This window comes from Histoplasma capsulatum (genome assembly GCF_000150115.1).
Source record: "Histoplasma capsulatum G186AR genomic scaffold supercont2.3, whole genome shotgun sequence".
In the NCBI taxonomy this organism is placed as follows: domain Eukaryota; kingdom Fungi; phylum Ascomycota; class Eurotiomycetes; order Onygenales; family Ajellomycetaceae; genus Histoplasma; species Histoplasma capsulatum.
Genome location: NW_025544803.1, coordinates 2,481,754 through 2,508,172, shown reverse-complemented (window position 1 = coordinate 2,508,172; position 26,419 = coordinate 2,481,754). Strand labels below are relative to the sequence as shown.

Genomic DNA, 26,419 nt, shown 5'->3' with positions numbered 1-26,419 from the left:
GGTGGAGGGGCCGGTGAAACCTGTTCTATGTTTAAGCCGACCGGTTGTCGAGTGCAGGCTAGGGAAGACCGGAAGATCCAAGGCTAGAGGCGATATCTGGAGCCATTTTGAGGATTTTGCTAGGCCGTTAGCTCTGCATTCCATGGTAGTAGGAGTAGTAACTTGTGAGTACAGGATCAGGAGCAATAAGGTGAATAATATATCAGAATGGGCATGTGTTGGAGAGCCAGCCCCCGTCTGCAAACGGCGTGACAGGATCTTTCAAACGCAAGAGGATAGAGACTGGAATAGATAGATACAGGTGCAACAAAGCTGGAAAGGCGAGTCTGCAGCCGTATTTATTGGGGCACCCATCACGTCCACGGCAAAGCAAGAGTGAGCCGGCTAGAACCTCAACAGCTCGGGTTCCACGGCGCCGCCAATGAGAGCTTTCATGATGCGCACATCAGATGACCATGAGGGCGAACAGCATAGGACAAGTAGCCCAAATATTGAGCTGCCGACCACAAATCCAGTCGGGTTTGAAACCATCTGTGGGCGCTACTTACAGGAACAGGGCAAAGTCTCGCCGGCGGCAACCGATAGCAAACAGCAGGAGGCCCGTGTCGGAACTGGATAAAGTCCGAATATTGACCCAAATACTGAATATCGATGGATAAGATTGAATTGATTATTCTAACTCCAATAATTACATGATAATCAGGCAGTATTTATAGGAAAGAGAATGCTTGAACATATGAGAGGGGTAGTGCTGATATACACCGCACCAGTGATCCGCGGTTTCCGGGAGTGAGATAATAGAAGATCCTTGCGAGTGTAATCAACAGAATCCTTGATATGATATTGTTAGGTCACTGGGGCAAAAGAGCTCAATCACCAGCAGCGCCGTGGTGGTATAGAGGGTACGAATCACCCAATCCAATCCCCCCAACAGTAAGCAAGCAGAAGCAGGCGATAAGCTTTGGTGTGTACGAAACCATCCTCCCGACGGCGACTCCTCCTTGCTTTGACCTGTATTGCTGAAGAAAGCAGGTTCTGTAGGACGTGAAGGCCTTGATTCTAGTATTAGTATTATTATTATTATTTTCTGGGGATAGTATTCCTTTATTCTTCATTGGTGAAACAAGCTGAATGCGAAAAGTTGATTCATGGCAAATGTGTAAGATTACCATCGGCCATGCTGAGTCATCCATGATCGGGAAGCTGCTTCTGCAGAGGTCAAACAATATAAAAATACAACATTCATTTATTAACCAGAATCTCGTCTATAACATGGCCGTTATCGTACAGAATTAAGCCACGCCGTCCAGAGAACGCCAACAAAAAGTCCAGGGGAACTTATACGATGTAGCCAAAAGGAGAGTTTAGAGAAAACGAAACAGAAAAAGAAAAAGAAAAGGAGCAAAAAAAAGGGAAAGATTTCCATCTTGCTAGCCAATCATGGCCGACTATCGCCAAGCGCCCTGGCTCAAAGACAGCAGTCCCTGGATGCAATCCAAATCTTCATCCTGGCTGAGCTGAGATATTTCGTCCGGGGCCCCATGAAACTTCCCGGTTACATCATCTCCGCCCTCTTGAGTGTTATCGGGACTAGGGTGAAGAAGTACGTCTCGATGTCCCCGCTGCATCTTGTTAGAGCCTGCGACCGGTCGATAGCCAGCACTCTGCCCATTGCTGAGCCGGTTAGGTTTCTGCAGTCCTACACGACGGGTCTTCTGTTTGTTAGAAGGCACCCGTCTTGCCGCGGACATCTGTGTACCTGGTATCCAATTCTCTTTGTCTGAATCGCCCGTGTGGCAGTCCATGACCCCTTCTTCCATCTTTGATATTAACCCTTTGTGACCAGTTTCTAAACGAGCCAAGGAGGACATTGCCCGTGATAGTTTTTTCCGCTTCCCTGTAGGCTCCTCCGCAAGTGGTACAATGTTTGGGAGATTTGTTCGTGGCATCAACGCCTTTCGACCATGGCCCAGGTCGGATTTTCTGTGGCTCAGTTTCCTCGTCCGAGCCGTGGAGGACAAAAGACTGCCTTTCGACCCCAACAATGCAGTCCGAGCATCAGTATCACAATGAAGTTCCCAGATACGGGAGTCGCGAGATCTCCCAAATGGCTTGGGATCTTGGCCTTCCTTTGTCCCCTTCAATGCCCCGAGGGGAAAGGCGCTGATGCTCCTCCTCAGTCCTCTAGCAACAGGACGGGTGTTGTACAAGAGAGGGGCGCGGTTTTTCGTAATAGGGGATTCCTCGCTTGCAGTTCTGATTAATGCTTCGCCATCAGCAGACATGGAAATTCGAATGGCGTCTAGTGGTTTTTGCGGCGACGGGGTGCTTTCCCCCTCCTTGCGAACAACTGCCTCTCCGTCAAAAGACAATGATATACGCAGCGAAGGGGGTATAAATGTGCTTGAAGTCGGCGGACTGTACTTGTTCGTGTTCGCAGCCTCAGGCTGAGACCTGGACCGTTTCCTGCTGACGGGCTCGATGTGAAGTTCATCCGTTATTAACATTGCACCCCCTTCTTTACTACCACCTGTTTGCCCTTCAATTTTGCCAACGTCGTCGCGCAGTTCCTCTCGCTGGAGGGAGATGACAGTTTCCTGCGAGTTAGGTGGTTGAGAACTCAAGGTCGACTCATGTTCGACCACTGTTTCCGACCCAAACGAGCTGTCCGGTGATGTAGAGAGATTCGCGCGTCTCGTGTCAGTGCTTGTTCGACGATCAGTTCCATGGAATGTTTTTGACAGCAGAGTAGCCTGGCTCTCAGAATTAACAGGATTATTGCCATTGGACGCGTCTTGGTCTGGGTCGGAGGGTTTGGGCACTTTGAAATCTCCCGGGTTGAGCGGTTTGGATCGCCGTCTGTCATTTTGGCGTCGATTTTGAAACCAGATCTTCATCCGAGGAAGAACGCGTTAGACCCCCCCCTTCTTGAGAGAAATACAACATATCATCGAACCATACCTGAACCTCCTTCTCGCCTAGTGTAACCCTGTTAACAATATCAGCCCTCGTTGCCCGGTCTGGTTTAGGGTTTCGTTGGTATTCCGCTTCGAGAATCTTTTGATCATCAGGGCTACAACACGAATTAGCAGTGATCTAGTAAAGGTGCTACTAATGGCAAAGTTGAGGTTGAACGGCGGGATATACCTCGTCCTTCGACGTTTTTGCCGCGCCAGAGCCTTGTTGTCTACTTTGGGAGGTAGATTCTGTGTTAAGGACTTTTGAGAGTGGACCAAGAAAGCGTAGTTGTTATTCGTAGCGTCTTTGAGCGGCGGCACCGTAGCGGCTTTGACACCGGCCGATGATGGTTGCTCGGGATCGCACATCATGGGGAGGTGAGCAGTAGCAAAGAATTGACCATCCGTGGAATGTGCCTACGGAAGAATGGGTTCCCCGCGTGCAAACAATTGACGAGAGAAATGCACGGCGCGAAGGGAGAGGAGAATGTAGAAGGGAGGAGAGAGGAGAGAGGAGAGAGGAGATCGGAGACGTGGAAGAGCGATATAGCTCGCGTCGCGCTGTGGACGCGGAGGAGATGCGTGGATGCACGGTCATCGCCGGTCTGGAGCCAGTTTTGCCGAGTTGGGTTGGGGCCGCTTTCGCTTATTTCGTGCCATCGTGTTCAACCACCAAAAGATCCCGTTTCCCATCTGCCACCACGACTACCACTACCACTACCACTACCACGACTTCTTTTTCAAACGGTAGTTTTTCACGATCTAGAATCCCTTGAAAGGGTAGTGATGTGTACTCTAATCCCTTTTGAGCCCTTGTTCTGACCACGGAATTCTGGACTGCAAACTCCATCAACGGGAAACGGAAACAGACCAAGCACAGTTCTACCACGAGCAGTCGTGCTTTCAATGCTCGTCCGGAGCAATCACATCAGTTAACTCACTGCTCACGCCGTTGAATACAGAGCTGGTTCCCGCCTCACCTTGATCTCGCGATTACAAAACGCGTTTAGCCGGCACATACTTAGCTTCACGTGGTATCAATCAGATCTTGTATCAAGGTCACCCCAACTCAACTGACACAGGCAGCAATCAATGCCAACAGCCGCTGCCTGGGAACCTGGAATTTGAGAAATGCACCGGAGTCCTGCATTCTATCCATCCTCTCCTCCCCGAACTTCGACTGCGGGGGAGAGGGGACAGTCGATTTTCTGCGGATTCTATTGCTGCCTTGGGCCATTTATTGCATCTCGAATTTCACCCCATGAGGGAGGGGGTTTTCAACATTTTCATTAAACGGCATCATTGGCCATTCTGATCACCAGTCCATGAGATCACATCTTGTGTACCAGGCTCTCCTGGGATTGACTGGATAAACCATCTTTGCGCCGTTGCATGCGGCTCTGCTGCCTAAGCCCTATGTCACACATTCCCTGTCCATGCCTAAATCACCCTATGTGACGATGCTACCACGATATGCCGCTTGAGACCTTCATGGATTGGTCAATCGGCTAGTCAAATATCAAGCGTCGTTATAACCCATTCCCCAAATCGAATAAGGTCGTCCATTTATCGACCCTAGCTTTCCTTGCGCTTTTAAACGCTTTGCTCCCAAAACCGTAAGATGGCTTGCCCTCATTGTATTGGATATGGATTGCTCAACCAAGGTTTTTGGCTGCTCACAAGGGAGGACATCCATGAGGTGACCATGGTATACAAATCCGAAAATCATGGTGTCCTAGGGACATTCTTGGTCAAATAACACATATGCTATTTCCACAAACAACAATGGTTAGCTGGAGCCTTGGTTGAATGTCCTCTCCTCAGATTCTTTCTTTCTAGACAATATTAGCCCTCGAGGCCTAGTGTCTCTTGCGCTCTTATCTGCAAATTTTCTTATAACATGATCAGGGGACTTTGATGGGTGTATGGATTTTACATCAAATCCCTACTATTCCTCGTCAAATCACAGGGCAAACATGGAGTTGAGGAGTAAGGGCTAAATATGCACCTAACAGACATTGGACTCTGGGAGACTCAGATGAAAAATGCTGCATATTTTGACTTAAAACATCCGCCACTCTTTGTGTTCTCCTTTCTATTTATACCAGCCCCTTCCTAGATATTGTATTCCTAGCCCTCATAAATCTTATCATGCATAGTTGACCATGATCAAGGTAGCGATCGCTGGGACCAGTGGGCTGTCCCAATACATTGCCCACTACATCTCGACACAAACCTGCCATCAATTTATCTTTCTTTCCCGAAATGTATGTGCAGCCATATATCTATACATCTTTCGGCAACCATGTTCCCACCCTGAACACCCTTCCTGTCAGCAAACTAATGTCCACTCTCCAGAATAACCCAGGCCTCACAGCGAAAGGCTGGCAAGTCCTGAAAGTCGACTACAGCAATAGCAACAACCTCCAGTATGCCCTAGCGGGCATCGACACTGTTATCTCCACCATATCAGGACAAGCAGAGATAGCCCTAATCGATGCCGCCGCCCATGTCCGCGTCCGGCGCTTCGTCCCATCCGAATTCGAAGGACCCCCATCCTCGTGCCCAGCAGCCAACTTCCTCGACCGCGGAAACTTGACTAGTCTCGGCCGCCTGCAATACTACTCGCAGCGCGGTATGCAGTACGCGGTTTTCGCCTGCGGGATCTTCTACGAACGCTTTGCGCCAGGCGGCATGGCTACCTTCCAACTCGGTAGCGGTACGTATATAGACGGCGAGGGTGATTACCTGATGAATGTCCGCACGATGAAGGCTGAGGTTCCGTATTTTAATGCGTCGGGTGCGCCTGTGTTCGTGTGCATGACGTCCGCGCAGGACTTGGCAAGGTATATTGTTGCCGCGCTGGATTTGCCGCAGTGGGAGACAGAGTTTAGGATATGCGGCGATCGGATGACCCTGGGTGATATTGTAAGCGAGGCTGAGCTCATGAGAGGTGAGTTCCCTCCCACATATTGCTCTATTTTATAAAATGCTAGTGCGTACTGAGAGCTACTAATGGTGGAAAATCATTGACAGGTGTCGAGTTTGAAAAGGCGATTCTCACCGACGATGACATTGGAAATGCCCTGGCCCATGCGAAAGCTTCCGGGAATCTGCCGCAGCAATCGCGACTGCACTGCCTGCTGGCGACCGTAGCTGGTTGTTATGACTTTGGAGATCCAAATTTGCATACTCCAGTCCAAATTAGCCCGCAGACATTCCGCGACTGGCTCCGTAGCGCGTGGGCCCCAGTATTACTATAACACACGTTTATCGTCCAAATTACTGCTACTCAAAGGGGTTCAGGTCTAGCGTGTATTATGGATGTTTTCTTCCAATTTGTTTCACTCCGTTGGATATTTAATAGTGTTATGAACCAGCGATGGTTTCATTTCATGGAATTTAGTACCACCCGCAACCTCACGTTGCACACCCTTTAAATGGAATCAAAGGCATTTGTTCGCGCTCGAAGAGCGATTTCTCAAGACTTTTCGTTATTATTTTTGTTGTATATCTCAGATAACCCAAACGAGAAAAATCCAGCCCTAGGGGCGTTTCATCCCCTGGTTGTAGCTGACGAACCGTAGTTGGGGCCCCCAACGGGTTGAGCAAACGATCTGGGCTGTTGTTATCCCTTGCTTTCCATAATCCAGGGGAAATAAATATACGTCCTCGCGCGCGCCCCAACTGCCAAATCTTCTTCTAACTTTAAGTTGTCTCGTGGGAGCAGAGTTTCGTTTCCTTCCTATCAAATAGGCAGGATATCATCAGCAATGTTTCTAGCGATGAGGTTAAGCGGTTATTCTATTCTCATCTCGATTCTTCTAGGCTGGTACGGGGTGGGCTTCAAATTACCAGTTATCGGCCATCGCCACCCGTCAGCCCACCAAAGTGATCCCCTCGAAACGGAAACTATCTTCCTTAAGTTTAACGAGAGAAACACCGCTCCTAGTCGATGTGAGTTTGCTTGCACTTACCTGTCCAAGACATACGCGGACACCGTCGCGTTCCCTGGGAGCGACAAATACAGCCAGTTCCAAGCGAGTTTTTGGTCGCAGCAGCAGTCAAAAACCCAGCCAATGTGTATTTTCCGCCCGAAGAACGTGAGCCAAGTGTCCTTCGCCATGTTCGTAATCACACAAGTCAACTGTACATTTGCTGTGAGAAGTGGTGGACATGCTACGTTTCCAGGCGCATCTAATATCCAGGATGGTATGGCATTCGACATGAGATCCATTAACGACATCATTATAGCGCCAGATCGAAAGACTGCGATTCTGGGCACAGGGAATACCTGGTATGATGTATATAAAGCACTGGAGGTCCACAACCTCATAGCCGTGGGGGCGCGTGCTGGTGATGTAGGGGTTGGAGGCCACATTCTTGGAGGTAAGTGTCAACAGGAAACAATAATAAGATTTCCCTTTGCAATTGAAAAACCCACGCTGAACACTATATTAAAGGTGGCATCTCTTTCCTATCCAATCTGTATGGCTGGGCTTGTGGTAACGTCATAAACTATGAGGTTAGTTTAATTTCCCAGGGCATTAGTTTCGTTTCCTCAAATATACGCATGTTACAACCTAAGATTTAACTGCCATGTTCTCTGCGTAGGTTGTGGGCGCTTACGGTGGGATTCTCAATATCGATGCTCAGAGACCAGAGATGTTCTTCGCGTTATGTGGAGGAGGGAACAATTTTGGAATCGTAACCAGGTTCACCGTGAATATATACCCCCAAGGTCCGATGTGGCAAGGGCTGCGAGAGTTCAGCATGGATCACAAACAGGCTGTTCTCGATACATACGTGAACCTCGGGAGAGCAATCATCAAGGATCTCAGGAGCAGCAACGGTTTCATAGCCTTTACCGTCACGCAGGAAGCGGAAAGGATCAGAGCGCACCTGGAGAATGCGGATGGAATTCCATACCCTCCAATATTTGCAGAGATGGAAGCCATACCCACTGTTTTTGAATCGTCTAAAGTCCAATACATGTCCGAAATAACAAAAGCTTTGGCGAATGAAACCCCACCGGGGTCACGATATACACACTGGACATACACGTTTAAATTGGATGCTTGGCTCGTGAGGTTCGTAGCAGATACATTTCTTGCAACAATAAACCCTCTTAGAGCGATCAGGGGTATCGTCGTTGAATGCAATTTCCAAACCGTCACGGAGCCAATGTTATCACAAATGAAGGGAAACGCATTCGGTCTGTCAGTTGAAGGTGGACCATATACCCTACATCTCCTCTCCGCAGCATGGTCCAACGAAGCAGATGATGAGACGATCTACAGGACCTTCTCCAACATGATACAAACAATCAAAGAGGAAGCCAATGAATCCGGCGTGCACACCGATTACCTCTTCATGAACTATGCAAGCCAGTTCCAAGATGTGATTTCCAGCTATGGGGCCGACAATGTCCAGCGGCTGAGGGTGGCCTCATATAACGATGATCCGGAAGGGTTTCTCAGGGAATTGCAACCAGGATATTTCAAATTGAACGGCAGTGCGCCGGCTGAATTGCGGAAAGGTTGAAAATATAATTGGCATCGGTTATTGATATCAAGATCTTCTCTAGGCCCATTTTGAAATGTCTGTTAGATCAAAACTACACACTAATACTGCTGTAAGATCCAAAACATATGCAGGGAGGATGACTGAGTATATTTCCTCCCCAAGACGGGGTATTTACCACCTATGACAGAAACGATCAACTAGCTACAACTGTATTTAATCTCTTGCAATATTGGTAGCCGACACTCCCTAGTAGGCTTGCCAGATCACATAATTGTTGATTAAATCAGAGGTATTGTTAACTTAGTTCACTTAGTTCATTTGGAGCCTAGACGCTCATAAATCCATTCCTGCGAATCTTCAGCCAGACTATCTTCAACTCAGAATCTCTGGCTGCTGTTCGCTTATTACTACCCAATTAAGGCTCCTAACGCAGTCCTGTTCTCTCCTCAAGGGTTCTTCCAAGTGCGGTGCATACAGCCGAAAGATGTGCGATAGATATTTTAACGTTCAATTAACGTATCAATTTGCAAGAGGAGTGGACGTCAACTCCAGAATCCGCCAATCCCTTCACATAGCAGACGGCATCGTCTCTCAGAATATCGATATCGCAAATTTTGGCATGTGTCCCTGGCAGGACAGCAAACTTTCCCAATAGCGGATAGGCCAGAGGATTCGTTTTCTCAAAATCCTGATCGCCGTATAGGTCTTCGAGCCTGGGATATGACAGCAATTAGTCTTTACATATATAAGATAAAATCATGAGCGAAGGAAGTATTGATGCTCTCCACCGTGGTTATTCTCCATCTCGTCCTTATAAAGATGTCCTGGGTAATCTAACTCTGGAACCCAAGATTGATGTAGAGCTTTAAACCGAGGAGGGATATACAGTTTATCCGTGCCATGAAGGGTGACAATGTTTTGGAGAATAACCCCAAGTAAACGACAGGGTTGAGTTCCTTGAGCTTTTAGATTTACCGTTGCCAGTTGAGGCACAAGTCCTCCTGATGATGTACCGCCAATAACGAAAATACGATATTGTTTGCGATGGTCAATAAGCTATCCCACGCGTCATTGACGGTATCGGATACGGATTATCAGGAGAAAGCCGATATGCTACGCTAGTGGCCACCCTGGCACAGTCAATTGCCATGCCCCGACATGATGCCGATACGAGTATGCAAGAATCATCGACGGGTCCATTCTCAATATTAGCGGCTTGTCCTAGGGCGGAGGGAGTTGCAAGCTTGGAAATTCTCGTTACGAGGTTTCACATTCATTCCCTCTTCTTTTCCATCTTCGAATTTATGACCATTCATCATCAAAGCTGGGTTAACGGAGTCAACAGAAAATCTTCCCCATGAAGCCGATAGGCGGCATTTGTATCTTCGCCCAACCAGCAAGATTTTGGGCATGATACTGATGAAGACTAACACCATCTTCTCCCAAAATCCACCACAGACATCCCATCACTTCATATAAGCATAGCTGTTAGTTATCGTCAGTCATACCGACCACAATCGATCAACTCGCCACAACATCTTGCATGTTTCGGCAAAGTGAAGCATTTTAGGGCCTTGGCACTCGGCAGACGTTGAAACTTTACCGAACCCTCAGCAGCAAAATGACGTCATATATCTATGTTCGGCTCTCTTTTGGTCCTTCGCTGACTTCCGCCGATTATCCTCTACACAACTTCTTCAATTACGCCACGGACTCTTAATCTGTACTCCAGTCCAAAGAGCGAAGGTCCAAAGCCACTTGTTCCCGTCGTCGATCTTGTCCCACGTATGTATACCGGCAACCTCGCTTGTAATTATACAAAGATTGAATATCTGATTATTATCCAAACATAGTTATAGCTTCTGGTATCGAAGCTCCATGGATGTCCAAGTATGCTCGGCATGCTTCTTCGGTAGTAAGAGTGGCCGAGCAACTCATCAGAAGAAGCCATCACCCGTCCTCAAAGAAGAGCAGGGCTGTCTTTGTGTGCGACAAAATGAGTCCCGCGTTTGAATTATTCCCCACCCTGCTCAATCCAGCCGCTATGGTGGTACAGAAGCCGGAGGGAAACAAATAATCGCTCTGTCTCTCTCTCTCTCTGTCCGCTCAAATCTCGACTCTCATTGCCAACGGATATTTATTTCCACGGCCGTTCCCTCAACAAACTGAACTGCGGGCAGATTCTCCCTTTGAATGGGCTTCAGGAAATACGTCAGTTCTTTTCAGAAGCAGCGACGGCTATCGCGATTGTTTAGCCGGTGCATCATCGACACTTTCCCCACCACAGAAGCAACTTGCTGAGTCGCCACATTCATTGAAAAAAGGTCAGACAGCAGATGAAGATACAATCAAGACAGCAATGTTTTTGAGCCGAGGTCTAGCGGTGGCATGTGGGGCTTTTGACAGGCAGAGCAAACAGGGCCATACGACTGCGTTTCCCGACCAGCGAGAGCGTGATTTGTCACTGCTCCTGGAAAACTACGCCAGAAATCGACATATCTTCCCTGACTGCAAGAATGTTTCGGCATCATTGGTCCGCCGGCTTGCTTGACTGGTCGATCGTCCGATGGCGTAGCAAGCGGTTCAACTGGTAATATTCAGCTGGTAATAACAAACATGTGAGCTATGTATGATATTCACTGTCAGATGAGATAGTGGTGCCTTGAGCAGAACTCCGCATGTGTTCTTCAAGAACGATCCAAGAAAGATATGGGCCACCCCGCCTCATGTCGAGCGCCTGTGACAGATTGTAGCGATTATTTCTGTCAACTTATTTGACTCTTCGGCCTGTTGGTGAAAGTTCGCTCCGGGAGCAAGAGTGGCAAAGGGAGAGCGAAACTAAACTAAAAATATGTGGCGGAAGGAATGAAAAGAGAACGGACGAGTGAAACTCCATAGAGATGACTTCTTCTCAGTAGCGTTAAAAAGGAAAAAAGAAAGAGAGGGAAATGGAGAGGGAAACTAGAATGAAAAGCGCAGAAATTTGACTTCATAACATCAGTAAATATAGTCCGAAGGAATGTTGGTTCGATTCATGTCGCACGCAATCGAGACTTGAGATTTGGACTAGTTGGATGGTCTATTGTCTAAGGGGAAAATATCGTTTTCCGCCATTTGCAATGACAGTTCCTCTCGCAGATATGAAACAATGGCCTTGATGCCTTCCAGCATCGCTGCCTCGGTTGGTCTCTAGCAAAGGCTGAAATAATAGCTACCAGTATCGTTTTATCCTTTCACATGAAACAACAAAGCGAACAGTATAGAACTGGTCTGGCCGGGACAACAAAGCTGTCTAACGGCAAAGAAAATTTTTTCCTCAAACAAAGGCCGGACGGAATGAAATGTCAAAGAACGCATGCAGCGCTGTTGTCAGCCACCAAAGGGGCAAAGCTTGAAGATAAGCAACGCCCAGCCCAGGACCGCCCGCGATGTCCCCTGCATGATGCAGCGCATTGGCTAGCTAGTCAACTAGTCCCTGGACCAACGCAGCCCAATCGCCCGCGACTGATGCCGACTGTTTTGAAACAACTAGTTAGATGCGTACATGCGCTCACCGTGCAATGAATGGCTTATCACAACGCTGGGGATCCGACAAATCACCAAGGCAGATCCCCATGGTATGGCAATTTTGGAAGCGCTTTGTCCGCTCTAAGGGGCCCTCTGTGACAACGACAACAGCGATCCCGTGCTTCATGGAATATCTAGGGAACATATAAATATCTTTCTTCTCCTTTCCCCAGATGCAGATCCCGTTGAAGAAGATGCCCCTCGCTCGCGATATATACCCAAAATTCTCCACAAACATTACTTCTCATTGAACGACCAGCTTGCCTGGAAGCGAAGAATAGGAAAGGGGAAAAAAATAAAATAAATACTAATAAACCATGCATCTAAAACTATTCTCGACGACTCTCCTCCTCTCCCTCCACCTCATAACCACCCACGCTGACTGCTTCGACGCCCCAGCCGACCAACAAACAGACACTTCCAAAAGCAATAACAGCAGCGACACGAGTGCAATGATTGAAGTCCTAAAGGCCGTCGCACCAAGATCCGCCAAGGAGCCCTGCGTCGACCTCAAAGATGCTGCTGGCGAATGTCGCAGCGCATCGCAGGCGGCGGAACCTATCCTGAACTCATTCAAGAGATACAAGATCGAATCTCCCGCGGAGAAGGTAGCGCTTCTGAGTCTGATGGCGTTTGAAACTGCGGAGTTTGCGTATAGGCGGAACCATTTCCCTGGGACGCCAGGGCAGGGGAGTATGTTTTATGTTGCTTTCATTTGTTTTGTTAATCTTCTTTTTTTTTTTTTTTTTTTTTTTTTTCACATTTTAGCTTTCTCCATTTCCCCCTTATCCACATTGCCTGACGGAAAGCATGTGAAAATGGGGTTGAGAAAAAAAAAGCGAGAGAACCGGACGAGCTAACTAACGGCTAACCTCGAACCTTGACAAAAACCCAGCTCGAAACATGCAAATGCCCGACAACAACGCCGTGTACGCCGACTCCCTTGATGAAATCAAAGATGAGCTAGCCAAGGTCAAGGGCGACGTTGCCGCGGTCCTGGACCTGCTTCTCAAAAGCGACGACCACGACTTCGGCTCCGCGGCGTGGTTCATGAGCACCCAGTGCTCGCCTGCGGTGCGGAAGGGCCTTCAGTCCGGCTCCCAGGAAGGGTGGGAGGACTATTTGACGAAATGCATCCATACGACGGTGACTCAGCAGAGACGGGACTATTGGAACTGGGCGAAGAAGGCGATGAAGGTGTAGATAGAGATGGGGTGGAGGTTCTCGGTAGATTGGTCGGATGATTTCTTTCGCCTTCCCTTTTTTTCCCTTTCTATTGTTTTTTTTATTTTCTTCCTTTTTGTATTTTTTTGTATTATTTTTTTTTCTTCCTTGTCGAAATGCCTAACGTTGGGTTTCGTTGATTGGGAGAAATCAACAGGTTTGCTCTAGAGACTTTGACAGTGGGCGGCTGGTCACCAATTTCCGAAACACATCTATCCATTGAATATACGACTTAGACCATATTTTCTTTAAAAAAAAAAAAAATAAGGGACGGGATAAAACAAGAATTTTTAGAGAAATCATCCCCTTCAATTCCCTTCGAGCAAAAACCGACATGCAGACAGAACCCAACTTTCTTCCGACATGCATCCCATTCCCCTCCCCTTGTCATACATAATCTTCAAAATCAAGACCTCTTTTTTGGTAATCAGCCGTCAGGAGGAGGAGGAGGGGTGGGAAAGGAACACTACGGCTAATTCGTTTGCCAGATCCAGCCTCGGTGTTGTATTAGCTATTAGCTATTAGCTCCCCGCGCCTTTAAAAAGTGCTCATAAGAGAAAAAAAAAAAAAAAAAGGCCGATCCATGGATTGTTCGTGATATATACACCCGCTTCTAGAAAAAGAATCGATTTTACCATGGTCCAAACAATCAATCAGCCTTACGACAATGCATGCAGGGGTGGAAGAAGACAAAAGCGTTGCCAAAGAATATATATATATTTAGCCCATCTTGACCTCTTGACCTCTCACAAACAAAAAGGGAAAAAACATGAAAACGCTTCTTTAGCCATCCATCACAACGAAATCCGTGTCCTCATCGTCGTCATCAACAGCAATGCAAACAAAACGCTCAACATGAGATAGAACCATCATAGTCAGGAATGAAAGGTGGAAACGGAGGAAGAAGCGGCACAAAAAACAAACATTGAGGGGAGAAGAAGAACATTAATCAATCCACAAGAGAATAATCCGTTTCGATCTATATAGTAAATAAAGGAAGAAAGAAGCCAGGAGAAAGAAAAAAAATAACAAAATCAAAGTTTTAATATAACGAGAAAAGGGCATTGCAACAAACCGAACCCGCGCAGACATTATGATATTAACATGAAGAGAAAAAGCGTCGTCAACTCCAATAACAACAACGCCTTGCCAGCGAGCCACCAAATGCAGCCAATTAGTTGCAGCCATCAAAGCAAGGGGCCGGGAAATAATAAAAAAAGGGGGAGAATTTCGCATGACCTGTACAGATGACACAGAGCTGAAAAACATGTTGAGTACAGACAAAAAGGGATGGCTCATCAAACGCATCGAATCGGGGGTTGTACGGATAGTCATAAGAAGAAAAAAAAAATAAGGTGAGCGTCCCAAATACGCTTTGATATATATATGAATAACTCCTCCCCCTTAGTCCCCCTCCCCCTCTCAACCTTATGCCTATCACTTCAACCTAGACACCGCACCGGCACTCCCAACCCGCCCGCTATGCTTTCTCACTCCCTTGTCCGCCGTTTTGCCCTCTATGCCCCTCCGTGCACTCCCGCGAACCTTTCCCACGCCCAAGATCCCACTCCCACTTTTCGCAACAGGCGTCGACTTCGGCTGGCTCGAAACAACCACGGCATCCGCGTAGTCCTCCACGTCTTCATGAATACTAAGACTAACAGTCGCGGAATGACTCGTTGACCGCTGCTGGGATGGAGATACTGGCGTCCGCGACGATGCCCGCCTGGCAAGCATTTGCAGTTGAAGTTCTTCGTCACTCTCGCTAGGACTATTATGTTCTGTCAATCTACGGCGGTTGCCCTCCTTCGTTGTTCCATTCCTCGAAACACTTGTCTCCAACCCCGCCTCGCTTCCTAAGCCCGAAGATACAGCGCGTGCGTATGGGTGGTGCCTTGAGTCTTTCCGATGAGACTTGCGCGGTTGCCCTGGTGTGGGGGCGGGAAGGGTGTCATCAGCGTATGCAGACGCTTCGTTGTTATCAATCTCGCCCAGAGCGTGTCTTTTTTGGCTTGGATGTGGTGGAGTAGCCGTTTGCCCATTGGTACTTATGATACGTTGCTGTTTTGGGTGTGCTCTACCGGGAGTTGTTGGGTTTGCCATCGCGAGTTTCTCCTTGAAACAGTCTTCAAACCACCATTCCCGGAAGCTGGTCTGATTTAGGTGAAGCCAATGTTGCTGGGGCCCAACAACCATACCCGGTCTCATGAACCGCATGAAAGCAATGACTTCATTGGCTGTGAAACCATGGCGGTAAATCAGATATGCCCCGATCAGGCAGCCGGTGCGACCCAGCCCAGCCTTACAATGCACTGCTATTCCTTTCTTCTTATGGATCATCTCATGAGCGATCTTGATGAACCGCCGGACCAGAGGTAGTGGTGGACAGGTCCCGTCTTCAAATATCATATCCATATGGCTAATCCCCATCGCTGTAAAATGCGACGGACTATATAGCTCTGAATTTAATCTGACGACTAGACCGATATTCCGAGATGAAAAATGTGAGAGGACATTCTTGAAGGGGACTGGTAAGTCCGAAATCAGAACTTCCGTTATGGTTGAAGGTAGTGCCGCAAATTCCGGTGTATTGGGTGGGATTGGGTCGATCTGTTGGTGCTGGGGCGATGCAAATGCGAGGAAGTGCGGAGTAATCCAGTTGAAGTCACCCATATCCACCCGCTCAAATTTTTCGTACCTAAACGAAGATCGAGACAATTAGACTGAAGGGCACAACAAACGAGACAACAAGAACCAGGAACAACAAAACTCACTCCTCCAGGCTGAAATCCTTCAACCCGCAGAGCCCTTCCTCCTTAGCTTTCCACACGCCATACACGACGTCCTGGATAGTCAAGACAAAGTCTGCCTGGCTATATCCGGCATCTCTAAACGGCATATAGGGGGGGTCTGCCTGTGCAATGGGGGCCAGAGCCAGGTGAGGTGGCCAAGATTGAATCAGGACCATATAGCACGCAACCAAGCAAGCGGCATTGGCGCGGCTTCTAGAATCGGGTTTGCTCCAGAAGACCACCGGGCGCTCGCAGTTGGCGGGGTCGCCTAGTATCTCGTGGAAGTGGACGGCAAAACGGTACAAGTGACCGATGTGCAGAGGGCCGAAATCAGCATGGAAGGCGTTGTAGAGGAGGGTATCATCAACAGTGAAGTATACGGGGGGTTTGCTTCTGGGACCGGCTGCTGCAGATCCTCCATGGGCAGCTTTAGAAGACCGCTTGCTTGGCGACTTGGGCTGCACCGGGTACGAGAACGGAGCGCCTTCGCTGGGTGGGTGGGTATAGGATGCAAGATACAACCGGTCTTTAAAACTGAAGTGAGTATGAGAAATCTCAATATGTTCGGTTTCGAACAAAACATGGGGCGGTACCTTGAATATACTCAATCACCTGCCCATAGGATCCCATCACAGAAGGCATCCTGATCGTAGGGAGGGAGACTTGAGGGAGGATAGCAGCTGCTTGCTTTCTTCTTTTTCTTCTTTTTCTTCTTTTTCTTCCTTCTTTCTTTTGTTGTTCTAGCAGATGGATGGGTGGTGTTTCTGCGGCTTTAAACTCGCAAAATGATACAACAGGATGACAATAGAGCAAGAGAACGACAGCGGAGAAAGAATATACACTTGGCCGTGAGAGGAGAGGAGGGAAGAATAAGGTGGGCGCCCGTAGGTCAGAGGGGCATGATCCCCAACGACTTCTGATATGATTTGCTTTATGAGGAAGGGGATCGACGGACAGGACTAACAATGGCCAAACCAGCCGCTCTCTGCTCTTCCCACCAGAAGGGACGCTGCTTTGAGGAGACAGACGAGGTTGGGTATGGATAAGACGGCGGAGGAAAGGAGAGCAGCGCCTGAGCAGAGTGATGAGGGACGGAGATAGAGAAGACAGACAGAGGAATGCTCTTTGTCGTTGTGGTTGTGGTTGTGGTTGTTCTATCCTGCCCGACATGGGATATCGATCATAATAAGGACGGCGCCTGCTTGTTGTGGCAAGCACCCGATCGGGTTTGGCGCAGCTGCGTTGGCGGGGCAACGCATCTGGATCGGGAATAGCGCGGGCTCCTTTGCTGTTTGGCGGCTGATGGCTTGGCGCCGCCAAAACAAACAAATTCCTCCCGTCGCTGGCTGACTGCCAGAGGAACAGCCCCTGGGATGGTTACAAAACAATAACAATTACTGTGGCCAGAAGGCCAATTATGTGTTGCCGCTGTCCTGGGCGTTGCGATGACATACCTGTTATTTCCATGGATTAATATTAGCATTGTCAGGCGCAACTTACAACCCTACGATGATGTGCCCTCCCGTCGAGTTCCACCTCACCCACCATCAGAGGAGATGTCATGCATATGACAAGTGCGATTGCGGAATGGCAGATGTCAGACAGGCGCCTCGATTTCTCCGATGAATCATCCAAAGTACTCGGCTGGGATATCATTCTAGTACATAGATGCAAATTGAAATGGAGATGCGCATTCACAAGGAAAAGCCTTTGCATCTCCGCTTGCTACCTTCACAGTCTATCTCTCCCGCACCGGGTCTTAGTTCTGATGACTTACTGCTTTGGAATCACGAAGGGGCTTGTGTTATAGGCATCATCAGTGCGAATATCGTCCAGAAGCTCTATTATCGGGCGTCGCAGAAGGTGTCCGTTGGGCGGAACCAAGCCGCCCAAAATCATACGATAGATGCGGTGGATTCTCAAATACAGTGAAGGACGTAAAGGTAGTTCTTTTATTTTATTATATGCTGGCTAGCTTTAATGGTAGACGGACAAGGAGGTGATCCCTCAAGTCCATCCGCGTCATGTTGCGACTTCTGCGAGGTTGCATGTATATTTTACCTGCTTGTGTACCTACAGTTCACCATGCTCTTGGACCTAACATGAGGAAAAAACTGCCATCACATCCGGATGACAAACAGTGGCAGTGCTAGTAGCTATACAACAAGGTTTCCCCAGAGTTTGTTGATTTCCAATTCTTGCAAACCTTGGAAAGCCTTCAAGGTTCCGGCAGCGCAAAAGTAACTCAGCCCGAGCTCTCTCGCATTGTAAAGCATAATAAACCGCCAACCCTGGAACTACCACCACCCCGTTCAACAGCATCAACAGAACCCTTTCCATCTAAACTGACCGATATAACAAGCATACATTGCATTACAAGAAAGGTCGACACTATTATTCTGCAGACACAGCATCCCATTGGCTCGGCCCAAGCATCACCACTAGTTCCGCTCCTGTCAGTTCTTGAACCTCCTCCAAGCATGGGCCAACAACATTCTCGAATGTAGAATCCCATCAAATCATCCCCTTGAACCAAAGGAAGCGGCCATCAGTCAGATCGACACCAGACCAACATTTCCAAAAAGGAAAAAAAGAAAAAAAGAAAAAAGAAAAAACTCCCTCGTCCATTTATCCTAGCAACCCACCATGACAACTCTCGACTCCGAATTTCCTTACTCCCTGTAGGATGATCCCTTCCCCCCCTCCCACAAAGATGCCCGCTCTCTCTCCCAACCAACCTCCCAGCTAATATAAACCCCCAAAATACTACAGAACCATCTCCCTCCCGCTGCCCACCCACCGCCTCGCCTCTGCAGCGCTCCGCACTCTACAGGTCGATGCCGAACTCTCCCCGCTCGTCCACCGATCGTTCCGGCTCACACGGCGGCCGCCGCAGCAGCAGCCCTCGCCATCGCCATATCCCGCCACTCCTTCTGCAGATACCAGCGCTATTGAAACCGCGGCTGCTAATGCTACTATTACCACTACTGCTACTGCTACTGCTACTGCTACTGCTGGTACTTCTGGGGGAACAGAAGCAAGGGATGGAGACGAGGAGGAGGAGGAGCTGACGGTGCTACAGACGGAATACCGAGCGACGACGAACCGGATGCTGCGGGTTGCCGTGAACGGGTTCATGGAGAGCCTGGGGGTTGTGTTGGGGGTGATGGAGGAGCTGGATGTGGATGTTCTGGAGGGGGAGTTGGGGGGGGTATACAATGGTTACTAGTAACTAACTACTGCTGGAATAGCTGGCAGCATTACATGATATCTTGAATAATGTATGTAGCAAACGCTTTTCATTGTATCGGTCGTTTCTGGTACCCAGGTACATCCTAAGGATTGAAGTTCTGTGAACCATGCATTTCTCTACATATGGCTTACCTCCCACCCGCCACTTGTTTGCCATGTAAGGTTGCCCAAGCTAACCACGTGATCGTTATCCAGCCAATCAGCGCCGCTCGCTAAATCTCGGCTAGCCCTAGCGCCCTCCCCGCCGTATAAATACCCCATCGCGCCCGCCGCCGTCTTTGGTTTCTTTCTTTTCCTTTTCTTCTCCAGCTCTCTTTGCCGTAAGGCTAAGATCAAGTGTAGTATCTGTTCTTTTCAGTTTAATCTCTGAAAGTATTCTAAGGAATACAACATTGATTAATCTCATTTTTGGATCTCGCGTTCGGCCCTCTGTGCTTGCGCATGGTCGTCCGCACCGTGTCCTCGGTCTTACACTACCACCGAGCGATGCGAAATTCATCTTATCCTTTTTTTTTTTTTCATCAGTTCCCGTCGGCTTGTCCGATGGGCTGGAGAAGAAAATACTGTTTTATCTCGAATGTACAGCACACACTGTTGCAACCTGGTTGACTTGAGTGACAATCTGCTGTCATGTACGCTGAAGTAACTGCTCGTAGTGATATGTATCCGTTGGTGGTGCTGTGTGCCTGAAAAACAAACAGCTCCCGAAGCGGAAATAAGCTCAACCGTGACCTCTCGAGCAACAACACATAGTATACAGATCTGTACAAGCTACAACTTCTCCATGACCATTCCCCCGTTCCCTATCTTCACGCCCGTCCACATATATAATCGTTATAGACGCTCGTTTCATTCCCTCCGATTCTGTGCTACCATCAGCCAATCGTAAAATCCCCAGATCTAGCCACCATGATTGACCCCTCCATTTTCCAAAGCCTACAAGCCAAGATAGACGAGGAGAGCCAGATTCGCGATGTAAGTCCCTTGTACAGTACAGTACATACATTAGCATCAGCATTGTTTGATGTCCTCTTACATTAATTATCCTACATTGGCCTCGCTTTAGGAACTCCAAGACATCGTTCAGACACTGTCTAAACGCGGTTCGTGCTTTGATCCCCGTGGAGTGGAGGACCGCCGTATCATGTATCATGGGCCCCCCAAACGGCTATGTCCATGTGTTCTGGTATACCTATACCTACATCTATCTTACTGACCTGGCGCTCCGCTTCTGGTCGCCAATCCATGATAATATAGGCCGATCAACCCAAGCCATCCTGTCGCGAGCCCATTCAACTCCAGCGGACCAGTGTGCGTCTTTCCCTCCTCCTCCCAACCTCAATTTTCTCATGGATTCCGTTCGCCATTGATATTATATATCTTCACGCACATTCCGCGTCCCTCCACTGAATTACCTCAGTAACCCCCGTCCTCGACGAAGCAGCCACGGAAATCCGTGCTCAGAAGGAGGATGTCGCCCGTCTCGTCTCCGTCGCCGCCCAGCACCCTTTCTACAAATACAACCACATCTGGAGCCGGGAGCTGCAGAATCTGGTATGGCCCCCCCTGTCCTTCTGGCCGGGCTGTATATTTATTTGTCTGTGTTATGCATACCCCATGTAACATGTAACCTATTTTCTTTGAGGGCCGCGGGGGGTTTAGGTCTTCACGATCCAGTTCTGCGCATGGCTAGGCGGCCTGCGAGACGCGCGGGCCGAGAAAGCGAAGGGCTTCATGACCATTGAGGAGGTTGGGGAGTTTCTGGGTGGTATGTTGTGTTTTTTCCATTTCACTCTTCTTCTTCTTATTTTTAATCCACGGAAAAACAAAACCCTTCCCAAACGACTGCCTCTTAAACCTTGCTTAAACTTATATATTAGTCCCCGTCAACCTCAAGGACCAGGATTCCTTCCACCTATCCATCGAAGAGTACCTGCAAGCCTTGATATCGCTGGTGGAGGAGCTGGTGTGGTCCCTCCCTCTCCCCTGCCTATTCCTCACACCTCCCGAGCCGGTCGCTAATGACAAACCATCACTAACCAACCCCCCTTTCCCTTCCCCATAGAGCCGGCTAGCCGTCAACTCCGTGACGCTCGGCGACTACGCGCGCCCGCTCCAGATCAGCAAGTTCGTCTCCGACCTGCAGGCCGGCTTCCAGCTCCTGAACCTGAAAAACGACAGCCTGCGCAAGCGGAGCGATGGGATTAAATACAGCGTAAAAAATTCTCTTTCTTTCTTTCCCCCTTCCCTTCCCTTCCCTTCCCTTCGTCCTGTTTATACGCTGACATGTCACATGCAATGCACGGATCACAATCCCAATAGGTCAAGAAAGTCGAGGACGTCGTGTACGACCTGTCCCTGCGAAACTTGATTCCGAGAAACCCGCCCGCCGGCAGCGGCGGCGGCGGCGGCGATATGGAAGAATGAGCCGGTGAAAAAAAAAAAAAGGCGAAATTGCAAACGGGTGGAAACACTAAATAAATCAAGAGCTGAGGGAAGAGAAGAGAGGAGAAGAGAAGAGAAGAGAAGAGAAGAGCTAAGGAATGGGAAGTTTTAGGCTAGATCCGACAACTCTCCTTCAATGCAGGGAGCAGGGAGGGGGAGGGGCCTTAACTGTATATATCATATCATGAATCATGGATAGGGTCGTTGAGACCCCTATTTTTTTCCTTCTCCTTCCTTCCCTCCCGCCCCCCCTCTACATCTCTCCAGAGAGCCGAAACGACGCATGAAAATTTAAAACTACCATTAGCATTTCGATGGCTAATTAAAATAAAACGTCATAATTGTGTGTCTTGTTTCGATAATTATACAAAGGTTCTGTTTTATTTATTACCTTTTTGGTATCATGCAAAACAGCTGGGGATGGGCCAAGAGAGAGAGGAATAGCGCAAAAAACGCAGAAGGGCAAACGAAACAAAAAGGAGAATATTAAAGGGAAGAAGACAAGGAAAAGTGCATCTCCCAACCAATGAAAAGCGTAAACAGAAAAAAGTAAACAAGTGTAGCAACAGGGGGAGAATCCCTGATAACCAGCTGGTCGTGAGCTGAAGTAAGCTTGGGGTTTGAGCTGAAAAGTAGAGTATTAATCGCAACCTGGGCAATAAGGTATATATATCGATAATTATAAACCGAAGCAAGAACAAGAACCCAAAAAAGTACAAAAACACAAACCAACGAAAATAAGAAAGGGGGGAGGCCAACTAATGGACGACAAACGCCGTATGCTATGCCACAATCTCGTCACCCACATTATCAATTAATCATCAACCCCCCTCTCCACCCATTCATTCAAAACCGACCAAGAGAGGCGGCAATATTCACGACTGCGCCTGGGGCTCCGTGGGAACCTCCGCCGCGGTATCAGGCGTGGGAGCGCTGTCCACCTCCTTGGATTTCTCAATCTCCTTCTCGATGGCCGCCTTCAACGACTCCGGCTTCGTCACACTGGACCAGCGATTCACGACCTTCCCATCCGCACTGACCAAGAACTTCTCAAAGTTCCACTTGACGCGCTTCATGCCCATCAAGCCCGGCATCTCGGACTTCAGCCACTTCCACAATGGCTCGGTCTTGTCGCCATTCACGTCGACTTTGGCAAGGATAGGGAAGGTGACGCCGTAATTGACGGCGCAGAAGGTTTGGATTTCGTCGTTGGAGCCTGGGTCCTGGGAAGCAAATTGGTTGCAGGGGAAGCCGAGGATGGTGAATTTGTCTGGGTGGGCGTCGTTGATGGAGTGGTAGAGGGACTCGAGGCCCTTGAATTGCGGGGTGAAGCCGCACTTGGAAGCGGTGTTGACGACGAGGACAACCTTGCCTTTGAGACTGGAGAGGGGGAACGGTTCGCCCTTTTCTGTTTGTTTTTCGGCGAGATGTCAGTTGGCTCGGTGTTCCCGCTAGGTAAATAGGTTTCATTCATTCATTCATTGTTTCCTTCTTTCTGGGTAGTGGAGGAGGTTTGGGTTGGATGGATCATGACGTACTGTCAGCAGGGCTGAAGTCATAGAAGCTTGTGGCGGACGCCATGATGATGGCACGGATGGCTGTGGAGACTTGGGGGAGATATCGAGATATCGAGATTCTCAGTCGTATACGCAGGTAGCTGGCTATTACTGGAGCGCACTGAAGCACCAGTCTGTTGGATACGGGATATACGCAGGATGCGCAGAGGACGAGGTCGCGGAGGGAATGGGAATGTTTTGCTTTGTCTCGGCCTGCACAGGGGAATCGACCCGGGAAGGCGCTGTGCTAAAAATAAGCCCGGCATCGATATCAACCGAGTGGCAAGAGCGACAAACTTTGGGTCTCGGCGCAACAACATCGTGCCTGGGATTCCAGACGGGAATGCGATCAGCCACGTACTCCTCCTCCTCCTCCTACTACTACTACTACTACTACTACTACTACTACTACTACTGATGCACCCGGAGATGGACGGGCGTCGCGGCGGAGGATCGATGTTGATACAGCGCTACGGTGGTTCTCCTGATACACTGATACGGTCCACGTTCACCATCGTCGCCATCTGTTCACTGGTGTTGAATCCCCACTACTGAACGCATTGGCCCTCGGTGCTGCTAGCTCCAACTTTCAGGGTCCAGCCCACTTCCGCTTCCCCGGGTACGGCAAATTTTTCGTTACGGAAACATTCCAAATATCCTTAGTTACTTGGACCAGTTATTATTATTGCGTTGCGACAGCCGCCTTCCCTCCACGAAGAAAACGTATCCTTCGAAAAGTTTACAGTCGCCAGGGAGATCTTGGGTTACCATTCGCGAATAGCGGGCACAGCATCTTCCCCTCGAAGGAACACCTCAAGAATCAGTCGGACTTGGGTAACAGCAGACTACCGATCCTATCCCCCTTGCAAACACCGGTGATTTTTTTTGGTAGTTTTGGCTCGGCCACGGAACCCGAAGATGAGAGCTCTCGTCGCCCAAAAGCATGATTAACGCTCCCGCAGCTGAACCCCTGTCATGGCTGTGATATCCTCTCTTGATTCTCGGCTCCACTGTCCCGATTAGCCGATTGGGAAATCCTGGGTAACAGAGCAAGGATTGGAATCTCCAGATAGAGCAGAACGGATATCAGGTTCCGGGCTTTTTTTTCGTAGACATAGGCCACCGAATAGAGTATAAAGAGTATCGTAAGCGCTGCGGTTCAGGGCGACCATGCATCCGGGCCTCTCCTTGTGGGAGCAGCAAACAGAACAATGGCTAGATACCTTCCGTAGACGCGATGTCGTCGTATAGGGGTGGCATTGCCCATGAATGTAGTCACTTCCATCTACCGCAGGAGCAACATGTACAGAACATCCTCGGCCCAAATCTGCCACACCTTCTGAATCGATTGTGGTATTGGGCGTCAGTCGTCAGTTGTGTTTATCTCCCATTTGGATCTGGGCACAGAAGCCTGTATCACATGACTGCACGAAGCCCTAACCCTAGCGCCAAGAGTTCCCATCCCACAGCGGCTCCTCGACCACCGATCTCAACCTCCGAGTCAAAAGTGAAGCCAGCTCCAGCTCCAGCGCCAGCGCCGACATAAAACCATCAATCCCGCAGGATATCGACCTCTTTGCGGCTGCATACCTTCTCCTCACCCTCTATTAGTCCACAATGGCTCCTCAATCTGTACGTCCCCTCCTCGCGACCTCAAAACCGCTTTGCTGTTCCCCCTTGATTGCGCGCTCCCTGTTCTCCATCCTTCCGCTTCTCCTTCTCCTCCCACGCTCTCTTCTCCCATCAGATCCTATATATCCCGCTCTTGCAAAAGAATAGGCGATGGATGAAATTGGATTGGGAGAAGAACTAGGAGGAAGGAATTAAGGAGGGATCGAGAAAATGGAGCGGATGTCATGGGATTGATTTGATGAAACGAAAATTTCATCTCTGCATTATTACAAAAAAAGAAAAAAAGATCATGTCAGGAACAGTAGGCTAACCAGCAAACCCCATGCGCTGCGTCGTTGTTGGAAATATAATAGTCCCGCAAGTCTCAAAAGGTGACGAAGAAGGTATGCGCGAACAAATATAAATATATATATATATATCCCTCCCGGGCCCGTGACATTTTCCTCCCCTACGCAACAGTGCTAATTGCAATAAAAAAATCAGTATGTCATCAATTGTTCCCAACCAGCCAACGACAAGATCTTCGACGTATCCGCCTTCGAGAAGTTCCTGCACGATCGGGTCAAGGTTGAGGGCCGCGTTGGCAACCTTGGCGACTCCGTCGAGATCTCCCAGACCGGAGATGGAAAGATCGAGGTCGTCACCCACATTCCTTTCTCCGGACGGTATTTGAAGTACCTGTATGTCATTCCCCCGGAAGTCGCGCATGCTGTTGCGGCTCTAGACGCGGCAGTGACTTTGTTTCTTTCTTGCTTTGTTTTTTTTTTCTTTTTTTCTTTTGGGGGGTGCTTCTCCTGATTATGTTGGAAAGGAAAGGATTTTCCTTTCGTGCGTGGCGGATGCTGACTATTATAATTAAATTTTTTTCCCCCGTCTCGCGAATGCGTATAGGACGAAGAAATTTCTCAAAAAGCAGCAGCTCCGCGATTGGCTGCGTGTTGTCTCCACCTCCAAGGGTGTCTATGAGCTGCGCTTCTACAACCTCGTCAATGACGAGGCGGAGGAGGATGAGGATTAGATTTGAGAAAAATCTAATAATAATAAGAAACAACCCGGAAGCGAAGAAAGGAAAGTTGGATCAAGGGTGCGGAAGTTGTGCCGGGGGCGAATTTTTCTTTTAAAGCAGTGGATTTCAATTTTTTTGTTTTCTTGATGGAATGGAGGAACGTCTATGATAACTCTCTACTGTTTAAAGATTCTTCCCCCCCCCCGGTTAGATGATGGTGGGGATTCTTCAGGAAACCAAAAATATATTCCCTACTTTATGCTTGCACCATCCACATTAGTGAATGTACTAGTTATATCGTGCGTAATTCTGTAAACGCGAAAGTCATTGGCAGGCCACAGGTGGAAATGTTGGAAAGCCTGGCGGATGAGCAGAAACCACCAAGCCCAATCAATAGCCAGGGTGGATGGGCACTTTGCCTTGCACAGATATCGGGTTGCTGGTATTATAAGGTTGCATGTA

The 26,419-nt window shown here is 48.7% G+C and overlaps 11 protein-coding genes across 11 annotated transcripts; 7 read left to right on the top strand and 4 right to left on the bottom strand.

Moving 5' to 3' along the window:
- Positions 1–1,227: 1,227 nt before the first annotated feature.
- On the bottom strand, positions 1,228–3,383 carry HCBG_03004 (uncharacterized protein; the record flags this gene model as incomplete). Its single annotated transcript, XM_045430053.1, has 3 exons — positions 1,228–2,891; positions 2,962–3,073; positions 3,148–3,383. 3 exons carry the CDS (start codon positions 3,324–3,326, stop codon positions 1,449–1,451), a joined length of 1,734 nt encoding a protein of 577 aa, XP_045289948.1.
- Positions 3,384–5,122: 1,739 nt separating this feature from the next.
- Positions 5,123–6,220, top strand: HCBG_03003 (uncharacterized protein; the record flags this gene model as incomplete). The annotated part of the gene is made up of 3 exons (XM_045430052.1): positions 5,123–5,224; positions 5,316–5,910; positions 5,994–6,220. The coding sequence occupies 3 exons, from the start codon at positions 5,123–5,125 to the stop codon at positions 6,218–6,220; spliced, it is 924 nt and encodes a 307-aa protein (XP_045289947.1).
- Positions 6,221–6,730: 510 nt separating this feature from the next.
- HCBG_03002 (FAD binding domain-containing protein) lies at positions 6,731–8,501 on the top strand (the record flags this gene model as incomplete). Its single annotated transcript, XM_045430051.1, has 3 exons — positions 6,731–7,346; positions 7,421–7,482; positions 7,572–8,501. 3 exons carry the CDS (start codon positions 6,731–6,733, stop codon positions 8,499–8,501), a joined length of 1,608 nt encoding a protein of 535 aa, XP_045289946.1.
- Positions 8,502–9,241: 740 nt separating this feature from the next.
- HCBG_03001 (uncharacterized protein) lies at positions 9,242–11,034 on the top strand (the record flags this gene model as incomplete). The annotated part of the gene is made up of 5 exons (XM_045430050.1): positions 9,242–9,311; positions 9,540–9,747; positions 10,216–10,268; positions 10,337–10,533; positions 10,771–11,034. 5 exons carry the CDS (start codon positions 9,242–9,244, stop codon positions 11,032–11,034), a joined length of 792 nt encoding a protein of 263 aa, XP_045289945.1.
- A 1,333-nt stretch (positions 11,035–12,367) lies between these two features.
- On the top strand, positions 12,368–13,253 carry HCBG_03000 (uncharacterized protein; the record flags this gene model as incomplete). Its single annotated transcript, XM_045430049.1, has 2 exons — positions 12,368–12,743; positions 12,946–13,253. The coding sequence occupies 2 exons, from the start codon at positions 12,368–12,370 to the stop codon at positions 13,251–13,253; spliced, it is 684 nt and encodes a 227-aa protein (XP_045289944.1).
- Positions 13,254–14,631: 1,378 nt separating this feature from the next.
- HCBG_02999 (tyrosine-protein phosphatase CDC14) lies at positions 14,632–16,721 on the bottom strand (the record flags this gene model as incomplete). The annotated part of the gene is made up of 3 exons (XM_045430048.1): positions 14,632–15,972; positions 16,049–16,592; positions 16,660–16,721. 3 exons carry the CDS (start codon positions 16,706–16,708, stop codon positions 14,712–14,714), a joined length of 1,854 nt encoding a protein of 617 aa, XP_045289943.1.
- Positions 16,722–17,481: 760 nt separating this feature from the next.
- Positions 17,482–17,965, bottom strand: HCBG_02998 (uncharacterized protein; the record flags this gene model as incomplete). Its single annotated transcript, XM_045430047.1, has 3 exons — positions 17,482–17,520; positions 17,567–17,723; positions 17,844–17,965. The coding sequence occupies 3 exons, from the start codon at positions 17,963–17,965 to the stop codon at positions 17,482–17,484; spliced, it is 318 nt and encodes a 105-aa protein (XP_045289942.1).
- A 747-nt stretch (positions 17,966–18,712) lies between these two features.
- On the top strand, positions 18,713–19,534 carry HCBG_02997 (uncharacterized protein; the record flags this gene model as incomplete). Its single annotated transcript, XM_045430046.1, has 4 exons — positions 18,713–18,747; positions 18,839–19,277; positions 19,318–19,347; positions 19,514–19,534. The coding sequence occupies 4 exons, from the start codon at positions 18,713–18,715 to the stop codon at positions 19,532–19,534; spliced, it is 525 nt and encodes a 174-aa protein (XP_045289941.1).
- Positions 19,535–20,227: 693 nt separating this feature from the next.
- Positions 20,228–21,745, top strand: HCBG_02996 (translin; the record flags this gene model as incomplete). Its single annotated transcript, XM_045430045.1, has 7 exons — positions 20,228–20,293; positions 20,385–20,421; positions 20,739–20,872; positions 20,981–21,086; positions 21,199–21,284; positions 21,384–21,533; positions 21,641–21,745. The coding sequence occupies 7 exons, from the start codon at positions 20,228–20,230 to the stop codon at positions 21,743–21,745; spliced, it is 684 nt and encodes a 227-aa protein (XP_045289940.1).
- Positions 21,746–22,041: 296 nt separating this feature from the next.
- HCBG_02995 (glutathione peroxidase) lies at positions 22,042–23,475 on the bottom strand (the record flags this gene model as incomplete). Its single annotated transcript, XM_045430044.1, has 2 exons — positions 22,042–23,171; positions 23,302–23,475. 2 exons carry the CDS (start codon positions 23,342–23,344, stop codon positions 22,639–22,641), a joined length of 576 nt encoding a protein of 191 aa, XP_045289939.1.
- A 1,345-nt stretch (positions 23,476–24,820) lies between these two features.
- HCBG_02994 (60S ribosomal protein L22) lies at positions 24,821–26,164 on the top strand (the record flags this gene model as incomplete). The annotated part of the gene is made up of 4 exons (XM_045430043.1): positions 24,821–24,951; positions 25,305–25,334; positions 25,435–25,631; positions 25,843–26,164. 4 exons carry the CDS (start codon positions 24,937–24,939, stop codon positions 25,967–25,969), a joined length of 369 nt encoding a protein of 122 aa, XP_045289938.1.
- Between the last annotated feature and the right edge of the window lie 255 nt (positions 26,165–26,419).